We start from the raw sequence: 26,261 nt of genomic DNA, 5'->3' as shown, positions 1-26,261 counted from the left end.
GAGAGAGAGAGAGAGAGAGAGAGAGAGAGAGAGAGAGAGAGAGAGAGAGAGACACACACACACACACACACCCCACTCTCACTTGCTCTCCCACACCCCATGCTGGCTATAACTGAAGCTCTGAGCTGCTAGAGAGGAGATTGCCTGAAGCTGAAGGGATGGTTTGAACTGGGGTGGAGGTAGGGCTGTGTCACAATTGGACCCTTCTTCCAAAGGACTCGATTATGTCCAGTGACCAGCTGAACAACAGCACACTGAAGGAGGCTCAGTTTAAAGACCTCTTCTTTAAAAAAGGTACATCTTACAGAGGCCAGCTATGGGTGGTGCATGCTCTTTGGGGTTGGTGATCGCTTCTTCAGTTTGTTTTGAGGACCGAGTTAAGGAGATGGAAAGTCCTCAAGAAGTTTGTCTGGCTGCAGAGTGGTGTGCCGCTCACAGCTTTCAGGAAGAGACTTTTTAGGAACATGTTTGCAGCCTTTTCATCATCTTTGCAGTCTGTAATTAGTTTGTTCCTGTTGGAGATGTTCTACATAAATACACAGATTTGTTGCTTTTGAGTTTTGTTTTTCAAATGCTCTATACATTAGGCTAAAACCTGCCCCCCCAGAAGTTCTCTTACTCAGTGATGAATGAGTACTTTTCTATTTCTGGTCATTGAATTGTTGAAAAGAGCATTTTAAAGAAAGATCTATTTCTTGGAATGTGGTTGGCTCACTAAATCGTTTCTGAAGTAATCAAGGTAGTAACAGCAGCTGTTGGGAACTTGGTTCCCAAAGCTACCGAGCCAGAGCAAGTGAGAGGTGGACAGGCAGGCTGCTGCATGGGAGCACGCTGAAGCCACCACTCCTGATTATGAAGAAGGCGGTGCCTTGCATCTGGGTTTCTTCTGACACTTTCTTAATTTAGGCATGTGGAGGTGGGGCGAGGGTGGATTATAAATGAATCCTATAGGGGGATTATGATTTCAGGTATGTATTTTTCCCCATTTATAGCATAGCAGAGGGACAGACTTTTAAGAGGCTTATAATTGCTCTTACTCCTCTGCTATGTTTCCAGAGAGTCTCATCAGTCATGTTTGAGTGGAACATATTTAGATAAATTTCTTTCTAAAAGACCTGGTGAGAAAGTCATGGTGCTGGATGGATGGTTGGGTCTTCAACCTTATCTCAGCTGGATAGTCTCTCGGAGTCTGCAATCTGGGGACTCCTGAGTGAAGCTCATGGTTGCTGATTATTACCACCCTGCCAGCATCCGAGGAGTCACTTGGTTGTGTCTGGACCACACCTGACCTCACATTGATCCTTCGCAATTGTTGTTATCATCCTCCAAACTGTAGGAATATATAAACAGGGAACTTATTGCTACTATGGCCCTCTTTTTCAGTGACTGCTGCCATCTCCTTTGGGTTGGAATATTGGGTAATTGTTGCAAAATGTGAAACCCTTGGCAAAATTTCAACACCACTGAAGTGATTGATAGGCTATGGTTGTATATGGGACACCATTTAAGCAAATTAGGCAAGGGCTTCGTTATCAACTTACATGTGACGTGCAACTTGATGCCAGGACACTGTGGATCAAGCAGATCTTACCCAAGGCTCACTGTATGGGGGAAGACAAGATGACAGCACTGACAAGACTGTCAGCACAGCGCTGCATTCCAGTGCTCTAAGGAGTGCCGCAATGTCCTGACCCTGTCACTGAAGGATTGCAAAGAAAGGAAAGGAAAACCCACAGGAGGCACCCACTCTGGGTATAGAGTAGGTCTCTCTCTCTCTCTCTTTCTCTTTCCCTTTCTTCCTTCTTTCCCTCCCTTCTTTCCCTCCCTCCCTTCCTCCCTCTCTCTTCCCCTCTCCTCTCCCCCTCCCTTCCATCCTTCCTTCTTTCCTTCCTTCCTCCCTCCTTCCCTCCCTCCTTTCCTTCCTTCCTCACTCCCTCCTTCCTCCCTCTCTTCTGCTCCCTTCTTCCTTCCTTTCTTCCCTCCCTCCCTTCTTCTGTCTCTGTTCCCCTCCCTTCTTCCTTCTGTTCTTCCCTCCCTTCCTTTCTTCTCTCCCCTCCCTCCTTCCCTCCCTTCCTTCTTCCCTTCCCTTCTCTTCCCTTTCCTCCCTCCCTTCCTCCCTTCATCCTTTCTCTCTCCTTCCCCCCTCTATTCTTCCCTCTTTCTACCCCTCCCTTCTTCATTTCTTCCCTTCCCTTCTTCCTTCTTCCCTTCCCTCCCTCCCTCCCTCCTTCCTTCCCTCCCTCCCTCCTTCCCTCCCTCGCTTCCTTCCTTCCTTCCTTCCTTCCTTCCTTCCTTATATTCTGATACTGTTGTGAGGTAAATTGGAGTAGTCAACCAATCTCCAAGGAAAACACAATTTTAAACATATAATCAGTAAAACTATAGTTCTTATTGTTTTGCCTTTCTAAATTTCAAGCTGTGAAGTCATCTCATAACACAGGCTGAATATTCCCTTCAAACATAGTGTTTAATGAGTGTGAATTTTCATTCAACCATTAAGATCTCCCAGAATATTTTTATACTAACAGTTCACAAACCTAAGACAATTATAGTCTAAGTAGATTCCAATTCCTGCCTTCACTTATCTTTCTGTCACCATGGCCTCCTTGTCTCTGTAAGATTTTGGAAAGAATTTACCAGCCTTGAAGAACATTCAGCACTTTAAAAGTGTCATGGAGCCATAAATAAAGAGCAAGACACCCCCAGGGCTGTCATCTTATCCCCACGCCTGTCTCTTGCTGAACCAGACAGGGACAGGAAGGAAATGCGGACAGAGTTCACAGTGCAGAAAACAAACAAGGCTAGCAATGTGTTGGTTGGGCCTGTTGCTATGCCTGCGGTGAGGGGGCTGCTGGTGGTGGTGGTTGACAGGGTTTGCTGGAAAAAGGGGCTGCCAGGAGGGTAAGATTCAGCAGCAGGTTGGCAGTGGTCTCAGTGGTCCCAGGTTCCAGCAAGCATGGGAATGAAGTAGAGTGGCTGTGGCTGGTAAGAGTGGGTGGGAAGCAGCTCAGGACCGTGTGCAGGATCTGCAGCCATGTTGAGCCCTGCAGTGTTCCCTAAGGTTCAATGTGCCTAGTGAAAGGAAAGACAATGAGGGCCCCACACTTTGCCCCATTCCCCCATGATCAGCTCTGCAGGGCCATATGTTACATATGAGAAGCTTATGAAATAATAAGGCATTTAGACACCAGGATTTAAGCAGAGAATGATACATTAATGGAAGAAAGACCAAATGGAAGATGGTGCTAGCCACTCCACAAATAGAAATCAGTGTTATCTTAGGAACCCAAGGTGCTACAACCATACTTCTCCAGAGCTTGTTAAAAATAGGACAGACACTCATGTCTCTAGTATGATTCAGTTCAGTTCCCTATTGAATGAGGGACTAGACCAACAGGCATCACACAATTCTGTTCCTGTCTCTACTCTGAAGCTTGGAATTTCTTAGAGATTTTTTTTTTATAAAAATAGAGATTCTGTCGTTACTGTTGTCATTGCTACTGTTTTGCAATAATAAAATAAGGCACTATGATGCCTCCCTGTAAACTTTAGATTTTTTAAATAAAACTTCTGGTGTTTAGATGGCAGTGATTCATCTGTAGCACTGTGAACTGCAGTTGCATCAAAGGAGGAGAGTGGGGAAAACTGAACTTTGGCCTTAAACTCTTCATTCATGTGGCCTGCTTTTCTGGCATCCTTCTGTTGATATCAGTAGCTATCAGAATCAAGGAAACTTGACCAGGGGTCATTTTCAGACCCATACTGGGCACAGAAAACTTTGAAAACCCAAAGCATCTTATTATTTTCTTGGAACACTACTACTCCTGTGAGTCATATAAAGTGTTTCTTCCTTCAAGCTTATTCCAAATTCAGTCTCTCCTTAGCCTCTCCTTTCCAGCCCATCCCCACCATAAGCCCAAACAAGCATTACTCCTTTCTGTGTCTCCCAGGCTCTATGCACCATTGCTGGCCCCCTAGCCCATCACCTAACTCAGGCTGTGATACGGGGAATTGCTGATGAGGGTGTGAGGGGAGGGCCTAACCTCGTACAGGAACCCAGGATCTGGAGGTCTTTGTGCTCTTCCCCCCAAATCCTTACTCTGTTTCTACAGTTTTTCTTTGAGAATTTACTGGATCCTTCCTAGGATGGTATTTGCAACCCTAAGCAGAGTAAAATCTTCATATTTTCCATTTTGTTAATTTTCCATCTCTTGCAACTTACCTGAAAAAGTGGTCTGTTCTCATTGTCAGTTTTGGCTTGAGTTCAAAGCAAGAAGTAGCCACAGGTTTGAGTAGACAACCTACTCCGGGCCCCACTCCTGGAGTCCCTGACATCAGCATGGTGGGATTCAGAAGTGCCACAAGGGACCCTGACACAAAACTAGCAAACTACAAGTCACTTGTTGGGATGGTATGGGGACCTGGACATCCCCTGGGTCTTTCTTGTCTGCAGAAGGATCTCCCTCTCATGCCTGGGCCAAGTTCTATAGTAGAATTGGAGAACTGGCTCTTATCAGACTGCCATCCTCCCTACCCCAGAGTGCCAGCTGGGAATTACTGAAGGTGGCTTACCTGGCATGCAGCCCCCTGAAGAACATGTTTCTGCTTCCACAAGCACCTGAGTATACTATAACCTCACTCTGCCTTGGTGGGAGTTTTTTTTCACCATTGGGTTTGAACTCAGGGCCTTGTACTTGCTGGGCAAACTTCAGCTATATCCCAAATCCTGTTGCTTTGGTTATTTTTGAGATGGGGTATCACATTTATGTCCAAACTGGCCTGAACTGCTTGTCATGTAGCTGTATGTTTCCTTTGTAGCTGGATGACAGGCCCATGCAATCATACCTAGATTTTTATCAGATAAGCTGGGGTGTTACCAGCTTTTTGCCTAGGCTTGTCTTAAATCCAGATCTTCCCAATCTCCTCTTCTCAAATACATACGATTACAGTCATAAGCCACCAAACCCAGCTACTTCATTTAATTTTCAGGTAGATCTGAAATTTTGCCTAGGCTAGTCTCCAACAGACCACCTACCCATGCCTTCTGAGTAGCTAGAATTACAGGTATATGTCACCACAGACAAGTTATTTGTTGAAATAGAATATTGCTAAGTTCTTGCCTGTGCTGGCCTCAAGGTACAATCCTTCTGATCTATCTCTGCCTCTCAAGTAGCTAAGATTGCGGGCATATAACACTGTGCCTGGATTGGGATTTTCTTTTTTTCCCTTTGCATGATGGTTTCACACAGTGACATCCATCTAATCAGTTTTTGAATTGAAAATAAAGTATTCCTTCAGAAAATAAACTGTTTGATCAGATGCACTGCTTTCAGACAATGCAGACTATTTTGTGCTATCTCCAGTCAAAAGAATAAAATATAGCACAAATAAATATCTAGACATAAAAATGAAACAATAAAAACTTTACAAGAAAAAATATTTTTATCATACTAAAGGAAGTCTCCCCAGAAAATATGGAACTTAGAAGCCATAAAGGGAGAAGACAGTCTTTTGATGGCATGAAAATTTATACAGAGAGAAACTCACAGCCAAGTTAAAAATCATTGCAGTACCTACAACAAAGATTTGTAGATGTAATATGTAAATACTTCTTATAAACACGAGAAATAAATAAAAAACTACAAATAAACTAACATGAATTAATATGAGTAAAAAAGGATAATACAGATTACCATAGCCATAGTAAAAAAAAATCTGAAATTTCCAGCAATTCGAGAAATACAAATTAAAACAAGGTACATCTTTTCATATTTTTTACTGTAAAAATGCTGTACAGAGGGGTTACAGTTACTTGAACAAGGTAATGAGTACATTTCCTATTGAGTATTGTTGCCTCTTTGTTTTCTCCCTACCATCCCTTCCCTCCCCCCTCCACAACTACCTCCCCCCACTGAAGTTGTAAAGTTCGTTTTCAACATAGTGTTTTGTACATCTCATGGTTACAATGGGTCAACCTGTATCCTTATTTAAGGATTTTGTTTTTTCCCTTCCCCTCCCCAAATTAGAGAAGTGTATATACAAGATGCAGGGCACCACTATCAAATACAGTGAAAATAGGGGTTATACCATGGGGCAGGAACATACAAAGCAACAAAAAACATCACATGGTATACTGTAAATACATTAGAAACAATAGCAAGAAAGAAAAAAGATATTTGTGTCCCTATCTAGGGGTTCATTTAGCTTAACATCATCTTATATGGTCATATGTATATGGCTTTTGGCCTTTTCTGCTTGTCCTACACATGTACTAGGTATTGCAAATAAGGGAAACCATGGGACCTATGTTTCTTTGGGGCTGTCTTACTTCACTTTGTGTAATTTTTTCAAAGTCTTTCCATTTCTGAACAAATGGGGCAATGTCATTCTTTCTAATGGAAGCATAGAATTCCATTGTATATCTATCTATCACATTTTCTTGATTCATTCATCTACTGAGGGGCATCACTTCTTTGAAGAGGAAGGAAGGAAGGCCAATAGACACATGAAGAAATGCTCAACCTCTCTAGCCATAAAAGAAATGCAAATCAAAACAACATTGAGATTCCACCTCACCCAATTAGAATGGCTATAATCAAGAACTCTAATAACAACAGATGCTGGAGAGGATGTGGACTCTTGACATGGAATTTTACTTTTAAGAGATCTTTCCTACAGTTACACTGACAAATGTCTGCCAACACAACATACTCACGCTCTTTCATATGTATACTCTTTCACTCTCTGTCTGTCCACACACTTTAAATCACTTAAAAAAAAATAAAAATCAACAAACCACCTGAGCAGCCACCAGGTGGAGAATGTATGTTGTTATAGATAGCTGCCACAGAGAACAAGATCAGTTTATATGTATTGTTTAAAGAAGTCTATCATGTTCTAAGGGGAAAAGAGCCATTTATTTGCATAATGAGTCCACTAATTAGGAAGAAGGCCCAGGATGGGGTATACCTCACAAGTAGAGCACTTGCCCATCACACATGAGCCTGAGGTAGAGGAATCAGGGAAGCTTCAGGGCTTGCAAGCAACTGCACACTGTATACTCTTTCATCTATAATGTTTGCAGTTCAGGAAGTTTTCGTTTTTTTTTATAATAACCCTTTCGGATGAAATTTAATGATATAAAAATGCCCACAGAACTATGAAAATACAACTTGATTTGCTTTGCTACACACACTCATCTACATTGCCCTCCGTATTTAGGAAAGGATGGCCTACAAAGACATCCAAGTGAAAAGTTGACCCACGAGAGCAGGGCCCTTCCCTGTGCTTTCATTCCTCTCCATGTTTGTAAAGCAATGAAGCCTCTTGAGAAAAGGAAACTGGTAAATCTTGGGCACACTTTAACCTGAACAGTAATTTGTGAATACTCTGTAAAATAAAAACAAGGATTTGTAAAAGTAGGCATTATCTAGGACTCAGTCTTCATCACTACGCTGACTGCCTGAACAGAATGAACTCCTTGCCTTCCTCAAGTTCTTCACTGAACCACTCATTCCTGGCATCGACCCTCAGGGCTCCTCAGAGATGGCCTTGTCTTCTCCCAGTGAAGGCCTCTGTCTTATCAGCAGTGGTTTACTCACAGAGGGCACTTCTGGGGCCATGGGTCCATGAATCTTCTCTGAATCTGGGTATACTCCTGAGTCATTTTTCTTATTACTGGAACTACTTAACTACCTGCCAGACACTACCCAGTACTAGGCTATGAAAAATAAAATTAAATAATATCAGGTTCATGATCATGTCTCATGAAGAACAGACTGGAAAGGCACAGTTTTATCTGGTATCCAAAAATGAAGAAATGGAGCTCCAGATTATTGACTAGGGAGGTATGACATGGTACCAGGGGCCTGGGGTCTGGAGAGAGCCAAGAGATCTCAGGCCCAGAAAGGTCAGGTAAAAGGAAAGGAGACCGGAAGGTAGTGTTTCTGGGTTAGTAATCACATCCCATTTGTCAAAGTGCTTGATAATTGAGGTCACATTTGAACTTGTTCTTGGACTGTTAGCAGTTTCTGCCATGCCCAACAGGCCCCCACCAGGAAATTTTAGGGGTATATGAATTTTATGTCTCCCTTTGCCATTTTTCTCTATAGGAAATAGATTCTTAGATAAGCTTCTGGGGGTCAAGGCGCACTAAAGGTCCTGTTGTCAGCTATTAGGTGTTAGGGGACATCCAAAGGAATGGCAGCTCCTAGGGTATGGAGCCCCATGCCAGGTCTTGCTGACTGTCAACCTCAGAGTTGCTCATGACATTGCCTCATAGACCATTTAGAGAGGTCATATTTCCCTTGGGACTTTTCTGCCATCTAGGGTGAGAAGTTCAGTTTCCTCACCCTTTTGTACCTAGACCTTGGTGCTTTTGTAAAAAAAAAAAAATTGGAAGATGGTGGAACCTTTGAGAAATAGAGCCTAATAGAAGTTAGGTCACTGGGGGTATGGCCTTAGAGGGAATACTAGGGTCCTAGCCTCTCTCTGTCTCTGTCTCTGTCTCTGTCTCTCTCACCCTTCCCTCCTTTTCCCTCTTCATTTCTCCCCCCCCTCTTCCCTCTCTTCCCCCTTCCTCTCTATCTCTCTCTCTTTCTTCCTCCTCCTCTCTCTCTCTTCCTGGTACTGGTGTTTGGACTCAGTATTTTGTTTGCTGAGTAGGCTCTCTACCTCTTTAGAGCCACTAAGCCCTTTTTGATGTAGTTATTTTTCAGATAGGTTCATGTGTTTTTGCCCAGGTCAGCCTGGACTGAAATACTTCGTTGGCTTCTAACATAGCTAGAATTACTCCCTGTGCTTCTCCTATAGCTTCTCACATAGTCCTTTGTAAAATCCCCCAGTCTGGGGCTGGGAAGCCCAGTTAGACACCAACCTTGCAACTCAGCTCGTTTCTTCTCTAAAATGGGACCACAGTTTCTATCTCCTTTGTCCTTTGGGGAGCAGATGTGTACAGTAGCCCTTGGCTTCTTGGTAGCTTTGATAGTGGCAGTGCCCAGAAGTTTGTGCAGAGGAACCAGTGGTTCATGTACTTTCCACTTCCCTTGCAGCGGAGCTGGAATTTGCCCAGATCATCATCATCATCGTGGTGGTCACGGTGATGGTTGTGGTCATCGTCTGCCTTCTGAATCACTACAAAGTCTCCACACGGTCCTTCATCAACCGCCAGAGCCAGGGCAGGAGACAGGAGGACGGACTACAGCCGGTGAGTGTGGGCCTGGGTCACTCTGTGTGCTGTCAGAGAGATGTGTTAAGGGCCAGTAGGCCAGGCAGCCTTTTGCATCAACCCACTGCAGTTCAGAATTTCTGAGGACTTCTTGCTGATGGTTACCTTACAGAAAAGCAAGTGCATGCATCCTAAGTGTTCATCCTTAGTGTTCATCACCCACTGAACACAGCCATGTGGCCTGCATCCAGCCAAGAGACATAATAGACAGAAAACCGCTCCCACCCGTTCCTTGCTGAGCAGTCTCTCTGTCTGCAAGGGTCTCCACTGCCACTGCCTAGACAATGGCCATCAACTCACGTTAATGTTGTTGGTTGCTGACCCTTCCATGGATGGGTCAGGTGATAGGAGCACTGTCATGCCTGGCTTTGCTTACTGAAAAGTAGGTTGTTAGGTAATAACCTTTTTTAAGACCTGGAGACATGCTGGAGGTAATGACAAGCTAATGGTACCTTCTTGTCACCACATGCTGTGGCAGGGCTTGGGGTCAGCTGGAGGGGGCAGTAGGCTGGTGCGGAGAGTCACCTCTTTGGTTTGCTGGTTCCATCATTTTTCTCACACAACCGTGTTGCAGGCTTGTCACCACAGGCATCCTGGTACCCACAGGGCTACCCATCTGGCATTGCTAGAGCTCTAAAGCCCTGAGATCTGTTGATAGTTGCACAAGGATAGCTTTGTTGTCTGAAAGACCAAATTCTCCCAAAGTTCTGAGAACTCTGAAAGCAGCCAGGCTTTTCCACTCAGGGTTTTTTTTTAAATAGGTTTCTTGTCCTAAACTGTCTTCTTTCCTGGTAAAACAGTGTCTAGCTGCGCTGCCCTGGAATCAACCCTAGAGACCAGTGGCTGCGAGAACCCTGCTGTCCTGAGCCCATTTCAGTCTGAGGTTCTGAGGGCTTTCTCTGGGGTTTTGGAATGTGTATTAAGGCAAAGTATGAGTTCTCAGTGTCCGTGGTAGCACAGAAAGCAGTTCTCAGCCCTCAGTCCTCAGCACATGTGGTTTGCTATGCAACAGAACTGTGTTTTATGGAAGGGGAACAGGGCGCTTGAGGAATCCCTCCCCCCTGACTTAGAGAGACTGTCCTGGGTGTGTGGTGGGGCTGTTGCAGGGACATCTGGAGAGACAGTTTGTCAAGGGCCATTGGAGCCTCTCAGTGCCTGGGGAGCCAGTGGCTTGGCCATCTCCATGGCTGAGCATAAGACATGTTTGTGCATTCAGAGACCACGACAAGTAGAAGGAAAGGTGGATGCCACTCTGCACTTTCACACTGACAGTGTGGGCTGGATGGGGCAGAGACAGCATTCCAGCATCCCCCCACCCCCCCACACACAATTGCCTTCCTGTATCCTGCACTCTCCTGTCCATCAGTCCATCTGGCCCTGTTTGATTGCTCTCTTCACACTCCAGTGGGGTTCCAGCTGTGTCACCCACAGGCAGTGTCACAGGCAGTCTGTATCCATAAGGTCTCCCTACACCCTCACTCAGTGAAAGTTCTCATGGCCCGACACCTGGATATCATTGCACACAGAAAGTTCTGGTTTTGACAGAGAGAAGAAAATCTTCCAAAGTTTTTCTGAGTTTAAAGCCAGGACAAGGGGGAAATATGTCACCACAGCAGGTTCAGAAACATATAAGGATCCGCCATCTCTGCTGATAGCAGAGAGCTGTGTACACTCTCCAGACCTTAAGTTGACATGGTACAACTTTCCTGCACTGCCACCAAAACTGGCTTTTCCACAAGGTACAGGCCATGAATTTACCTGTGTGTCCCATTTCACACTTTCTGCCAGGAGCTTCAAAATGCTGAGGTCCCCGCATGGAGCAATAGACTTTTCTAGCTCCCTTCCTGTTCTTCCTTTCAGCCAGGCAGGGGAAGAGGTGGTGTCTGTCTTCTGCTTTTTAGGATCCAGGTGGCTCGATCCTCATTCGTCCATGTCCAGCTGGCCCTACTTGCTGTCACTGTCCTTTGTTGTATGTCCTGACGCAGTCACAATCTTACCAACCGAAGCCCAGCAGGAAGACAAGGTTAAGGGATGAGAGCAACCCTCTCACATGTTCTCATTTGGAAGGGCTCTTGGATTTTGTTTGATGGTAGAGTCCTGTGATGCCCTGTGTAGGAGCAGGAGGGCCACAGGGCAGGAGTTACTAGAAATCAAGATGATTAAATGGCTTTCGCAGTCTTTAGGGCCACATATTGAGCAGCAAAGGAAGTTAGTCAGTAGCTGGTGAGCTGTGTTCATGGAGGTCCTTATCGCTGGACTAGACCCTGTCCACAGGTATTTGGAAGTGGTGCCCTGGGAGCTGGGTCTGGCATCGAGTTGGGCATGTGGAGAGGCCGCTGCATGCAGCATGGTCTTTCATTCCTGCCGCACAGCTCTTCCACCACAACGGGCTCTCTCCAATGCTTCCTAAAAACCCAAGGCACATTTCAACTCTACAGCCAGGGACGCTTTCAGTTCCATCTGTTCTTCTTAAGACTATTAGCCCAATTTGAAGTTCCCAGAAAGAGAAAGAAAGCTGATAAGGAAGAAATAACCCTTACTTCTCCCTGCCTCTGGTCCCCCGAGGACCCTCAGAGAAGTCCTCCTCCCTATAGTGTGTTGAAAACTGTCCACTCGCTTAGCCCATATGTGGCATGCAGCTAGTTTCTTTATACCTGAGGTTCTCAACCAGGGGTAGTTTTACTTCCCGAGTGCCCCTGACAGTGACTGGAGGAGAGGTCACCCCTGGGGATGGTGGTGCTGTGGAGACAGTGTAGGCATCCTCCAGTATACAGGACAGCCCTCACAGCAAAGGAACCCAAATGGGAATTGTGCCGAGGTGGAGAGGCCAGGGCACATCACGAATGCAGGAAGATGACTGGGACATGACTACAGCTCACCTGCTGGCTCTGAGGCATCCACAGAAAGAAGAACACACATCCTGGCAGCACAGGGACAGAGGCTACTTTAGGTCTTTGACTTATGGACAGTTTCCCAGTGTTTCAATCCAGGATGCCTCTGTGCATCTTGGTATTCCCTAGACATCTTCCAGAGCCTAGACAGTGAGGTAAGGAAGAAATAGCTGCCACCTTCTATCCTGCCTGGTGGAGGCAGAGCCCCCGCCCCCCTGCCATTCTCTTGATCTTCCTGAAGGGTATGTCTCACAGATACTACCATGTCAGGAAATGGGCTGCAGGAAATATTTGGGGTGGGTAAGAGGACCCACTGTTTCCTCTACCCTCGTGCCCGGCCAGAGCAGTTGTATTTCCAGGTTGTCCACTTTCTCATCCCAAGGAGATAGCAGGAGTTGAGTAATTACAGTGTGGTGCAGAGGGCTTGTATCCCACTAACCAGCTTCCCAGCTGCCCCTGGTGGTGGGGGCAGTATAATGGCTGGTGAGGATAGATGTGTACTTTGTGCTGCTGTCATGTGGTTTAATTTCTGACAGAACCCTTATGAACTCCCTGAAGAGCCTCTGTTTAGCCAGCATCTAAGTCTCAGGCTAGCCGGCCTCAGGGGCCAGCAGTGAGTAGCACCCTGTTACTTGGCAGCATGTGGGCTCAGTGCAAGTAGCAGGGGGAGGGGGGGAAGATGGGTTCGGTCTATCACCACCCTGAGCCTGTGCAATACAGGGAAGGCCTCACTGGTAGGAACCTCGGGTCATTTTGTTGTTCCCTCAAGCAAGGCCTCTGCAATCTGTTAGTAGGAGCTATACTTGTTTCTCACTGGTTGAGGAAATTCCCCACCCATGTGAGCTGACCCTTCTCATTAATGGCCTTTCTACTTCTGCCATAAAGGAAAGCCAGGCTGAGGGTAATGAAACAGGATCGTAGTAGCTCTGACTGTACCTGGTCCTTAGGGAAAGTCCTCTAAAGCACAGTGATGGGCCAGCAGCTTCCCCCACTCCCTCGTGGGTCCTTCCTGTGTGAGTACCCAGCACAGCCCCGGGCTCTGCTGCCCTCACAGGTAGAAGCACACCCTTCACTCACTCCACCAGCACCCTTGTATGTCATTGGCTTCCTCACTCTTCCACACCATGTGTGTTGGAAGAATGTGAAAAGTACTGTGACCTGAGGCCAGTCAGCCTCCAGCCCTTCTCCCACCCCATGTCACTGAGATTTGTGTGTTCAAGGGCAGCCTGGGGATGGGGTGACACTCACCAAGGAGTGCATGGAATCAGCCATTTCTATGTGAAAATGAAAAGGACCAACCCACGCTTACGTTAAGTCACACGAAAGTAGAAGCTTAAATGATGGCCAACAGTTGTAGATGGATGGGGCTGTGATATGAGCTTGATCTGTCTTTCGTAAGGTAGCGTTAGAGTGCTTCTCAAAGTCTAAATTACGTGATTTCAGAGTTATGAGGTGGTCTAGATGTCTTTTTGTGATGTAGGCTGCTGAATAATAGGGAAATGATCATGGGGCCCTGTGTTCTGGGCTAGCTCTGAGAGGTATTTGCCTGAATTGCTGGAGCCTGGCTAGCAGTAACCTAGCCCGCAGCATCCAGCGACCCTGTCTGGATACCCCAGGGTATGAGCAACTGGTAGCCACTGGGGGATGAAAAATGGGAGAGAGATGGGTTTTTACCAATTTGGAGCCATATATAGTTGTGGCTATTGAGCTTTATTATTTTTTTAACCATAAAATAGCAGTTTTGATTAAAAAAAAACAACAACAACAAAAGGCATCACACCAGGGATTTCTTCCTGACTAGCTTCTACAGGGATTAAGTCCAATGTCAAAATCCAGGTGACTGCATGTCTCCATGGAGTTTACTGCAGCTCAAGCCTGACACCAGAAAGGAGGTGGATTGTTTCTTTGTCCCTCAGCTGTTAGAAAAAAAATGACCAGGCGCTGCTGATGCAGAACCTTCTGCTCCTCAGACATAACTGGAGTACTCTGGTATGGGGCAGGTCTTTCCCCAAAGACTGCCCTGCACAAATTGCAGATATCACCTTGGAACATGGCCCATGCATATGGTTTGTCCCACAGCATTTCTGACAAAATTCTGATTCAACTTTTAAAAACTGGGAGGTGTCACTTAAATTTGGAATTTACATGGCTGAGGGGTTTAGCGCAGTGGTAGAGTACTTGCTTAGCACGTTTGAGGCCAAGAGTGCTATTCTCAGTACTACAAAGAGAAAAGATTTTACATTTTCTGCAGCATATGAAACCACCCTGCTGTTCATTCTGGCCTCTCTCCTCAGGCTGGGCGGTAATAAAGCAGCCACACTGGACCTGTGCTTGCCACTAGCGATAGCCTCATCTCTGTGTGTGGACCCTTGGTATTGTGACATGGCATTGTCACTTGCCGTTTTTCATCATGGTGGTTCTTTGGCACTCATGCCTTAACTGCGATAGACAAAAAAAGGCCTCTGGTTTTCCAGAAAGATGACTGAGACTATCACTGTAGAAACACACACCATCCCTGCTAGTTTAGGAGTGCAGTCGTGTGTCTGAGTCAACAAGGTACAGCAGGTCTTGCACCTGGCCTGGCAAGGTCACTTGTAGCCCCTGCTGTCTGTCCTCTACCTAGGTCAGGTCCTGTGGCTAGAATCTGTGGCTGAGATGGAAGGCTGGCCACCTTCAGCTCACTCGTGTTACCAGGATCCTCTGAAAAGTGCTAGGGCTCAGAACTTACCTGAGGAGGGCCTCCCTGGGGACAGCATATGTGTGTGTGGGGGGGGGGACACATACTTTCCTCACCTGAATGGTGACCCTCTCTGGCCCTCTCCAAGCAGCAGCTCCAAGCACGGCTATGGGTTGCCAGAAGCCTACAGTAAAGGGCACAGGGAGTGGAGGGTCACCACGCTCGTTTCTGCTGTGATAAAAACCTGCCTGCCTTGTCTCACTTCTACCTACTTGAGATTCTGCTGAGAAAAACATGTATCAAATGATGGAAATAAACTACTTTCAGCAAGGTTACAAAATAAGAAGTACGCTGGACATCCATGTTCATTGCTGTACTATTTGTACATTACCAAGTTATGGAAACAGCCCACATGCCCTACAATAGATGAGTGGATCTCAAAAAACGTAGTGCCAAAACACAGTAGAATTTTACACAGCCATTAGAATGGGTAATACTATGTTATTTGCAGGGAAATGGGGAAGAACTAGAACAAAGCATGTTCAGTGAAAGAAGCCAAGCTCAGAGAGACAAACAGTGCATGTTTTCTGTCACATGTAGAAGCTAGATCTAAAATACACGGATAAATTATACAGGACTCTAAGCATTCACACACAGTGAGACCAAAAGAAGCTATTTAGGAGAGGAACACAAAGGTAGAAGCCTATGTTCCTCTGATCGCATAAAATAATATCAAAATAAAAAATAAAAGCCTAAAGAGCCACTGGTGATGCTGTTGCCAAAGCCTTGTTAAGATTGCCGCAGGCTTTATGTGGCTGGGATAAAAGGTAGAAGTGAGGTAGATCGTCCTGCATCACAAGACCAGTCACATTTGATGTGGATGTGGTTCAGAACCAGTTCTCCACTATTTTATTGGCTACAGAAACTGCTAACAGCCAGGCAGGTCATCACCTAACTGGAACCTTCCAGCACTGGTTTCCTACTTATCCAGCCACAGTTTCTTTCTCTGACAGAGCAGATGAGGGCTTTTACATAATTGAGCTGCCATGGTAATCTTTGAAAAAGCCTTACTCTTTGGAATATCCATTTGAAAGAGAAGAAAGTAGATCACTTAACAGTCTCCCTTCAGGTCTGAGAAATGGGAGGCCAAGTTGCTAGGCAACTTAGTAAGGATGTTGGACCTTCACTTGTACACCAGACTTACATCTGAAGAAAAGTAGACAGACCTTTTTAGCAGACAAGTTTGTCTTTAAAACAATGCGAGCAGCTCAGTCCTCCTAGTGTACCATTGTTCAGGATGGTTACAACTTTTTTTATGTCAAGGAAAACGTTTTTTGGTACTGGAGCTTGTGATATCACTTGGCTTTTTCTACTAATAGCTGTTGTGCTACCATTTGAGCTGTGCCTACATTTCCAGCTTTTTGCTGGTTAGTTGGAGATAAGAGTCTTCAGGGATTTGTCTACTCAAGTTCGCTCTCGTTGGTTTTCAGAGCTCAACCTCCTGAGTAGCTAGGAGGTAGCATGAGCCACTGGCACCCAGCAAGTGAATCATTTTTTTTCTATTTAATTTTGATTTCTCCATGATGGCAAGTCTTTTTCCTGAGAATAAAATTGGAATTTAGAATTAAATTTCATGAACAGAATAAATGATGAAAGCTAAATGATAGCATGTTGATGCTAAGCCAGGTAAGAGTCAATCAGAAAGACTAATATCTGAGTCATAAGCTGATGTTGTAGAAAGGTCAGAAAGGACCATAGCAAACCTGCTGCCTCTAGAATGAGGTATAGACAAGGAATCCTGGGCTTTGAATTAAAATTTCCATGATGACAATGAATGTGTTCATTTCTCAAATGGAAAAGATTGTCAGGCCTAAGAGAGTGTCTCATTGGTAAGAATGCTTACCTTGCGTGCATATGGCTATAGTTTTGACTCCTAACACAGTAAAAAGAATAAACTAAAAAACCAAAACACATTTCCCATTGCTAGAAATGGTGACACATGCCTATAATTCTAGCACTTGTGAGGCAAGCAGGAGAATTCAAGTTCAATATCAGCCTGAGCTACAAAGTGAGTTCCAGTTCAGCCTGTGTTACATAGAGTGACCCTACCTCAAAAACATCTTGTGAGGGCTGGGAAGGTGGCTCAGTGGTAGAGCGCTTGCCTTGCATGCATGAGGCCCTGGGTTCCTCAGCACCACATAAGCAGAAAAATCCAGACGTGGCACTATGGCCCAAGTGGTAGAGTGCTAGCTTTGAGCTGAAGAGCTGAGGGACAGCACCCAGGCCCAGAGTTCAAGCCCCACAACTGGCAAAAAAAAAAAAGAAAGAAAGAAGGAAAGAAAAAAAAATCTTGTTTCCATAAGTGTAATATATGGATGGTGAAGGAAACTTGAGTGATGTTCTGAGCATGTGGGGATCCCAGGAAAACTCATTTGACAATGGTTTATATTGTGACAAAAAGATGTGTAAGTGATTATTTTAAATAAGATTTATGAAAAATATTATAAGCAAATATATAGCAAACTTTTAAATATACAAGGCACTAATAGAGGTTGGAGGCATGGCTCAGTTGGTAGAGCACCAGCCAGCTAGTGACAGTGTCAGGTATGTCAGATACTGAGTTCAAGTACTATGTCAGATCCCCCCACACACAAAAAAACATAGGTAAAGTTTGGGTTTTACTTCATTACTGTGGTTTATTCTGAGAAATTTAAAAGTTCTCTAAGTTATAGTAATTCTAGAAATCTGTGTAGCCCTTACTGGGGAAACTCCCTGGGGCTTGAGTCCCTTCCAGCCCTGTGACCTTAGGTGAAGCATTTGCCTCTGTACCTCAGCTTCTGCTTACTCATTCCATTCACTGAGGTGACTGGGTTAGAGGCAGGATCCTGTCTACCTAGGCTGATAGTTCTCACATTCCATGTTGTCCTGCTTTCTCATTCCTGGGCTGGCTTTTCTTAAAGCCTAATTGCTCAATCCCCTCCTCTCCCTCTCCCCATCCCAACCCTCCCCCCCAGAAAAAAAAAAAACAGGAAAAAAACTAGGAGAGGCACTGGGTAGTTTTTTTCTTCTCAAATCTGTTGTATTGTTCTAGAAATAGAAAAGATTCTCTTTTGTTCCTTCCCATTAGACCTTCTTGGATGACTTGTCTTTTCTCTGAAGGGACATGCCCTAGATTGAGAGGACTGAGAAAGGAAATGTTGGGTCTTAAGAAGAAATCCATTGGCGGATTCCCAAGGAAGGATAAAGAATAAAGGAGGAAATGCTGCAGAGAGCACATAGCCATGTAGAGGGATTGGCTTTACATTCAAGCTGTTACTGCCATCTAGAGTGAAAGGACAGTAATAGTATATATATCTAAAAAAAATGTTTGGATGACAGAAACGCAGGACTATGAAACCAAAAAAAAAAAAAAAGAGGAAAGGGGAGATAATTGATTTTTATCAGAAGAGTAAGGTGTTGCTAAATATCTAAAGATGTATAGTTGAAATTCTCACCATCAAACAAGGAGAAAAACAGATTTGCAGTTATTTTGAGGTCATTTACTGGGAGGAGCCCTTAAGAGAAGTTGGAATATCCAGCAATGTTTTACCACACATGGGCCTAGAGCAAGTAACATGCCTTATTTGGGCTTCAATTTCTTCCTGTCTAAAATGAGACTAACTGGCTTAGGTCAAAGGCCTTCAAACTGTGATTATGTAGAACAGTAAGAAACCAATTTAGACTACAACGTATAGTCAGTCCTCTTATATATAACTAAAGCAGAGATTCCATGAGACCAACTTCCAGACAATATACTCAAGCCATTTCTGTTCTGTGTAATTTGTGAAGCTGGCTGTACCTATCCAAATTGATTTTCCAGCTAAGACATTGAAAAACAGTTTGAAAAACACTGTAGTAAGTGTTCTTTGGACTCCAAGCCCTGAATCTGAACATTCCTGTGATCCTCTGTGTATGGTAGAGAATTTAGTTGAAAGCATAGGCCTAAGGAAGTTGAGGGTATGGGTACCCTTATGCATGCCCACAGGGCTCGTACATGCAAGACAGTAGGCTCTAGGCCATAGCTACAGTGAAATTCCTAGTAAGTTAGAGCTGTAGATGAATCTCTTTTAATACAAGGCTTTCTATTTAGTTTGTATGAAAATTATCCAAGAGACACAGAAATGAGAGGACTATGAATAATTCTATACCAGCAAATTAGAATAGACATTCTTAAAAAACACTTTACTAAAAGTGATTCATGAAGAAAGAGAAAATCTGGATAGATTCATAAATAGCAAGTAGATTGAACAAATGAACAAAAGTCTCCTAACAAAGTCAGGCACAGTTTTTACATACCTGGAATTCTAATTACTCAGAAGGCCAAGATCTGGAGGATTATGATTTGAAGCCAGGCGGGGCAGAAAAGCCTGCAAGACCCCATCTCCAAAATAACCAGCAGAAAGCTGGATTAAATGTGTGGCTCAAGTGATGGAGCACCTATAAGAAAGCAGGACAAAGGATAACATGAGGCCTGAATTTAAGCCCTGGTAACATCAAAAGAAAAACATAAAAACCAACCAAAAAAACCCATAGACTTGATGGCTTCAGAGCAAATCCTATCAAACATCTAAAGAACCAACACAAATCCATCTAATTGTCTTTGAAAAATTGAAGATGGAGGAGCACTTCATAACTATTCTATAAGGCAGCATTCCCTATACCAAAGCTGGCCTTTTAGATAAAAAAGAAAAAGAAAATCACAACGAGTATCCTTATGAAGTAAGCAAACTCAGCAAAATACTGGCAATTAACAAAATGATAGCAATTAACTTTTAGCAAACTGAATTCAGCAAAAGAATTGTATACTGTTACTGAATGGAATTTATGCAAGGATAGTTCAGCAGAGGAAAATTCAAGAAAGTCACACACCACATTAGCAGAATGAAAGAGGAAAGTTATTTGTATGACCATTTCAATTGATACAAAGAAAGCATTTGACAAGCTTCATCATCTTTTCATGATAAAAATACTCATCAACAAAAACAAAAAGGATAGGAGGATGCTATGAAGTCCATCTATGAAAACACACAGTTAACATTATAATAATAGTAACGTTCTACAAGCTTCTTATCTAAGTTGACAAGTCAAGGATGCCTGATTTTGCCACTTGTATTTAACATATTTGTTAAAAGTTTTAACCAGAGCAATTAGGCAAAAGAAATAAAATGCATTCCAATTGAAAAGAATGCAATAAAATTTCATCTGTTAGCAGATGACATGATCTATATGTAGAAAATTCTGAAGATTCCACTAAACCGGAACCTTTTAGAACTAGTAGATGAATTCAGGAAAATAGCAGGATACAAAATCAGCATGCAAAAAAATCATTGCATCTATTTACATTAACAATGCCCTTAAAAATTCAGAAATAATTCCATTTATAATAGCTTCAAAAAGAATAACATGCTTAGAAATGAAATTGGTGGAGGAAGTTAAAGATTTAGGCACTGGAAACTAAAATGTTACTGAGAAATCAAAGAACACACAAAGATCTCATTGATAATATCTTAATATTGCCATCTAAATATTGTTAAGATGTTGATCACTACTACCCCAACTTAATACTTTTTGCAGAAATAGGAAAAGCCATCCTAAAATTCATAAATTAGGGACTACCAAATAGCACAAATAATTTCAAAAAAGAACAACATAGTTGGAAGATCTTATAATTCCTGATTTTAAGACTTATTACAAAGCTAATAGTAATTAAAACAGTAGGTACCACCATGAAAGGAAGCATACAGATCAATGGAATAGAATGGATAGCTCAGATATCATCCCTCACAGGTATGGTCAAGGGATTTTCAGTGAGGGTACCAAGATGACATTATCTGGAAAGAATAGTCAGAAGGAAAGACAAAAATATCAATGATGAATCAAGCTATGAAAGAATGGTACCAACCCTTATCTCAAAATGGAAAAAATTGTAAGTATGAGGTAAAGATGAGAGCTGAAATTATAAAATCCTCTTTTAGTTTGGCTGCTGTAACAAAATACTGTAGACTGATTGACATAAAAAAATACTTTTCATGTTCTGTAAGCTGGAAATCAGAGCTCCATTCAGTACTGCAGGTTGTCAGGCTCTCGTGGAGTGAGAACTTGCTAGCTCTCTGGCCACTCCATCCCCAAATCACCTCCCAAAGGCCCACCTCCAGGGAATAAATTATTAATCGTAGTTACTGGTATAGTAATGATGGCAGTTAATTTGTATTTGTCAATACATAAATGGTAGTAGTTGAGGGAAGCATGTAGACACAGTGTATAAGGATGAGAAAAGAGTAGAAATTATGATCACAACTCTGCAGAGTTAGTCTATGCAGCACTGGTCACCAAACACTGGAATAGCATTTGAGAAAACTGTTCTAACCAGTGTACTAGGGAATACTTCTAATGGCAACACTGGGGAAACTGAGGATCCTGAGTTCCGGGCCAGACTGGACAATATAGCCATAACCTGTATTGAAAAAACAAAAGTAAACTAACAAAAACAACCACCACAACAAAAACTGGTCAAGAATTAGAGTGATTGAATTCTGCGTACATTTCTGCTATTTTAGGATTTTTATTTTGCTGCTCCATTATTCCTGCAAAAATAAAAGCTACAAGTTGAGGGAATTATAAGCTTCAGGCCATCTGTGGGCAAATGTGCAATAAGGTCCCAGAGCAGGAGTGGCCTGAATTCCTCTTCCCTCATGATGCCTCCTGCACTTGCTCCAGGGTTTGCTTGCAGGCTTTGTTGACCTCAGTGCACAACACTTATTTTCACTCACGCTAGCAAAATGTATAGCATAGAATGTGGACTGACTTAGTCCAACAGGAACAGATGGGTCCTGGACATTCCATGGGACACACATGTGCCCTGGTCCAGGGCTCAGCTTGGTCATGACAGTACCCTGAGGAGGGCTGCAGGTAGCACATGCCCAGGAGAGTTATCTGTACCTGTTTTGGGAATGCAGGAACTGTCTATGAGACATGGTGAGAATAACTGCTGACAGTGCCACAAGAAATGCAGTACCTTGCCAGTCGCGTGGGTCTATCCTGACAGCTGCAGGGCCATGCGAGCCAGGTGAGAAGAGCCACTATCATGGCTCAGCTCTCAGGCCTGCGCTTGTGTAGATATGGTACCCAAGCAGTACCATCATATAGCAAGATTACATACAAAGGAAAGAATTGGGTTACTTATTTAGCAAGATAAATTTACCCTGGATTACCTTGTATCACCAAGAGGGAGGCCTGGAGCAACCCAAGCACAGTCCACTCCCAACAGGGGACCCAGCCCAGGCCTCCATGTAGTTCACCTCCCCTAGCAGGGCTATTGTGAGTCACCAGGAGCATGCAGGCATGGACTGTTGTCAGTTTTAGGCATACACATAAGGTTGGAGCGAGTCTGATGAACAGGCTAGCCTGGCATCCAGACAGTCATGGGCTGGAAGATCTGACTTGGGAGTGGTAGGCAGAGGCAGGAGAGAACCAGGTGACCAGGACTCATGGGGAGGGAGAAGGCTCAGGAGCCCATGAAGTGCAGCAGCTGGGACTCTGGTCTGGAAGTTCTTTGTGCTGAGGCCATGGGGAGGGTGAGCTGGGCTAGGGAGGACTCTGATATGGCACCAGAAGGCAGATCCAGCTCCCACTGAGGCAAGACCCAGGAGATGTGACACCACGTAGTGATGATACCAGAATTGACCAGACAGAGCAGGGCTGTGGAAAGAATGAGGAGTTCGAGTGTGCAGAAGGTGGATATGTAGCTTACCTAGGCATTTTGACAATGGGGCTAGTCATTGAGCCGGTGGTTGCCATTTTCAGACAATGCAGACTCTTATTTCTGGGTGGCTGGTGCTGTTGAGTCATTAGAGCTAGGGGTTTCTGAAGAAGAGTCTGGGAGGAGTCGTGACAGTGTCTGATGGCAGGTGGGACTTTGTGGAGCTATATTCACATGATTCCTGGCTCTTGTTGACGTCTGAGGGGACGGCTGGTCATTTGGATGGAGTTCCAGAAGGAGGAGCTCTGAGGGGCAGCAGCAGCCACTTGGTTAAATCATATCATTCAACTTTGGTCCTTCACCTGTCACCATGCCTGAGCTGAAATGGTTCATTACATAACTTTATAGTCAGACCCTTAAGCCCACACTTCCTCTGAACACAGCTGGGTCCATTTATATTTTTGCAGCAGATTCCATGATGTCCTGCAAGTATCCTAGAAACGAGTTGCTGTATTGGACAAACACCCTGTTTAGCAGTGAAGTGGTGTGTTTATATTAGAATGTTGGCTACAGAAAAGAACAGGGTGGCCTTGCACCTGATGAGCTGGCTGGTTGGCTGGAGATGTCTATACTTAGGGGCATTTTGGGGCCTCTGGTGGCTCAGTGATCCTCAAAGGTCGAATATATATATTCCTGGAAATCCAAAAATACAAGCTCCTCCCCTCAGAAAGCTTACTGTCTTTGTTACAGTAACAACTCTAGCTAAAATAGCTCAGTAGCCTCTTGCAGACAGCCAATGATTTGGCTTAAAAGGGAGAGCATGTGGAAATGATTTATAAACAAGTTGGTGGTATTAGAAATGACTTAACAGTGCCTGTTGTTTGCTTGTCACCTCTTCAGTCTGGCCAAATTTTTATTATGAAAGATACTAAATAATTAGATGTCAGGTTATTTATTTAAACATTCAGACCAAAAACAACAAGGACATTAGAAGACTTGCAAAGGGCATTCAGGCTTTGCAAAAAGCCCTATAGGTAAGGGCAGGTCTGAAGGCAGGTCTCTGAGTGGTGACGGAGCCTGTACCAGCCTGCCCAAACCTGATGCCACAACTTCATGTGAATGCCTCTGCCTCAGAGCTCAATTGACTCAGGGACTCCCCAAATCAAAGTAGTGACCGAATACAGTTTGCCGATCACCTTGAAGCATAGTCTCATATTTACTGAACAATATCTGACATCAAATCTAGAACCTAGCTTCCCAGTATTCCCTTTGGGTCATTTAAATATGAGGTAGGCAAAGTGACTGGTTCTTTCTTGCTCTTTAGATATTCCAGTCATTGTTAAAAGAAGACTGATCCTTGTTTCAGAAAGTCATGGTTCAAGTTTTTTGGTGCTACTGTTATATGAGATGGATGACTTCTGTTTCTTGTCCCTCCATTCTCTCTCCTCCCCACCTCTAGGAAGGGTGCCTGTGGCCTTCTGACAGCTCGGTGCCGAGGCCTGGGGCCTCAGAGGTAAGGCAGGGTTTGGGAGAGAAGCCACCACCATAGCTAGGTCAGGGATAGACAGTGGGATGAAGGCACTGCCTGTAACTTTGGCTTAGATCTTTTAGGGATTACTGAGCAAGCCTAAAGTTGCCGACCTTTGCTAGTAACTGCTGAATGTGGCACAATTTATATTTATATCAGAGAGCATGGTCTGTTCCTACATCTCTAGCTTTTGCCTTTAACTTAAAAATAGGGTGTGAGAGAAGTGTGTGTGTGTGTGTGTGTGTGAATGCACACGTACATATGGACACACTCACACATGCCTGTGACATCTCTCTCCCGGGAGAAAACTTTGAACAGTGAAATTAAGAGGATTTTTGTTAGAAGTACACCACCTAGCTTCATCCAGGGATGAAAAGTCTAAAGTCATATTTACTTTGGAATACAACACATTTTTCAGATCAATGACTAGAAAGAATGATAGAAAGCGTTTATCTACAATCTAAATGACTGAGTCTAGTGACCAAAAAGAAATACTGCTTTTCTAAAATGCATTCAAACTGCCCCCCCCATCTGCTGATCACAGGTTGCAGGGGGCAGGAAAATGGGACTGTCCTTCCTGTTCAGTCCCCCTTCTCACCCATCAAGCCGCCAGCACGTGGACTGCACTGTGACCTTTGCTGGCTCTCAGATTTTCTGCTAGCACCCATTTGAACCCTTGGAAGATGTAGACATAAACCTGTGCAAGTAATCCCATTAATCCCAAACCTGCACCTGCTTATGATTCTCCACGGTTTGGCGGGACCAGATCCCTTGCGGGAGGTTCACGCAGTTGAGGGGTGGAAGTCATTAGGTACAAAGAAACTGAATTTCTTTTCTGGAAGTCTGCTCAGTAGTGTCTGGGAAAGGGATGGGAGATGGCATGCAGACTGGTAAGAACAAGACCAAGACCAAGCAGGGGCCCTAGTGGGCATGGCTGTGCCCAGAGCCACCTCAGCCTCTCTTCTTTTCCTTTGTAGATCATGTACGCCCCTCGGGCCAGGGACAGGTTCACGGCTCCCCCTTTCATCCAGAGGGATCGGTTCAGCCGCTTCCAGCCCACCTACCCCTACGTGCAGCACGAGATCGACCTGCCCCCCACCATCTCCCTGTCGGACGGGGAGGAGCCGCCTCCTTACCAGGGGCCCTGCACCCTGCAACTCCGGGACCCTGAGCAGCAGATGGAGCTCAACCGGGAGTCCGTGAGGGCCCCGCCCAACCGAACCATATTTGACAGTGACTTGATAGACATTTCTATGTACAACGGAGGCCCGTGCCCGCCGAGCAGCCACTCGGGCATCAGTGCGGCCACCTGCAGCAGCAATGGGAGGATGGAGGGGCCGCCCCCGACCTACAGCGAGGTAATGGGCCACTACCCAGGAGCCGCATTCTTCCACCACCAGCACAGCAACTCGCACAGGGGCAGCAGAGCACAGTTGCAGCAGAACAGTTCAGAGAGCACAATAGTGCCCATCAAGGGCAAAGACAGGAAGCCCGGGAACCTGGTCTGACCCCCTCCAGCGTGCACTTGAATGAGGAGGGAAACCAAGGCAGGAAGAGGCGGTTGCCGGCCCCTCCTGGGCAGTGTTGTCCAGTTTTTCGTGGTACAACTAAAGTAAAACCAAATGTGCAAACATGGTCTTTGTTTCTGAATCCTTTCAGGGGAATTGCATGCAAATGAGACTGAAACAACACAGACTTCCTTCCATGCAGTCTGCCCAGGAGTAGTGTTGGGGGGGGAGGGGAGGGCTTTGTGCAGGAGACACAGGCAGAGAGGGATGCTTTGAAGACATGAAATCTGACCCACAGAGGTATTTGATTTATTTAATTCTGAAGGGAGACTTTGTAGACAAATGAGGCCAGAATGGCCTGTTTTATAATTAACTGAATAAAGAAGGAAGCATTATTATATATTATTGTGGGGAAGAATCAGCCAGTTTGCTTTTCCTCCAGGGTGTGGGACTTTTGTTTTAAAAATATGAATCAGAATTCCTATTTTGTGTGCCAACGTATAAAGTGAAGAAGCCGTTAGATGAATGCGAGGAGCTAATTTGTGTCGTGATGGTATGTTTCCAAGTTGCACTATCTGATGAATGTTTAAATATATATGAGGGAACTGCTTTGTGTGAAGTTCTGTATGTTGTCTTGTCACCTGTAGATGGTTATCAGGCCCAAGAAACACACTAGGATTAGTGTGTCCCCAG

The 26,261-nt window shown here is 44.5% G+C and overlaps 1 protein-coding gene across 2 annotated transcripts in view; it reads left to right on the top strand.

The window, feature by feature from the left end:
• The window catches only part of Ldlrad4 (low density lipoprotein receptor class A domain containing 4), a 378,108-nt gene extending 352,330 nt beyond the window's left edge, over positions 1–25,778 (top strand). For both annotated transcript variants that reach the window (XM_013027131.1, XM_013027130.1), the window contains exons 4-6: positions 9,051–9,205; positions 23,992–24,045; positions 25,038–25,778. In XM_013027131.1, the coding sequence (XP_012882585.1) occupies positions 9,051–9,205; positions 23,992–24,045; positions 25,038–25,568 (740 nt within the window). In that variant the 3' untranslated portion in view covers positions 25,569–25,778. The remainder of the gene's footprint in view (positions 1–9,050; positions 9,206–23,991; positions 24,046–25,037) is intronic.
• The last annotated feature ends 483 nt before the right edge of the window (positions 25,779–26,261 follow it).

Source organism: Dipodomys ordii, unplaced genomic scaffold, assembly GCF_000151885.1.
Source record: "Dipodomys ordii isolate 6190 unplaced genomic scaffold, Dord_2.0 Scaffold100, whole genome shotgun sequence".
NCBI lineage: Eukaryota > Metazoa > Chordata > Mammalia > Rodentia > Heteromyidae > Dipodomys > Dipodomys ordii.
The sequence above is the reverse complement of the archived record's forward strand: the minus strand, read 5'-3'. Positions and strand labels throughout refer to the sequence as shown.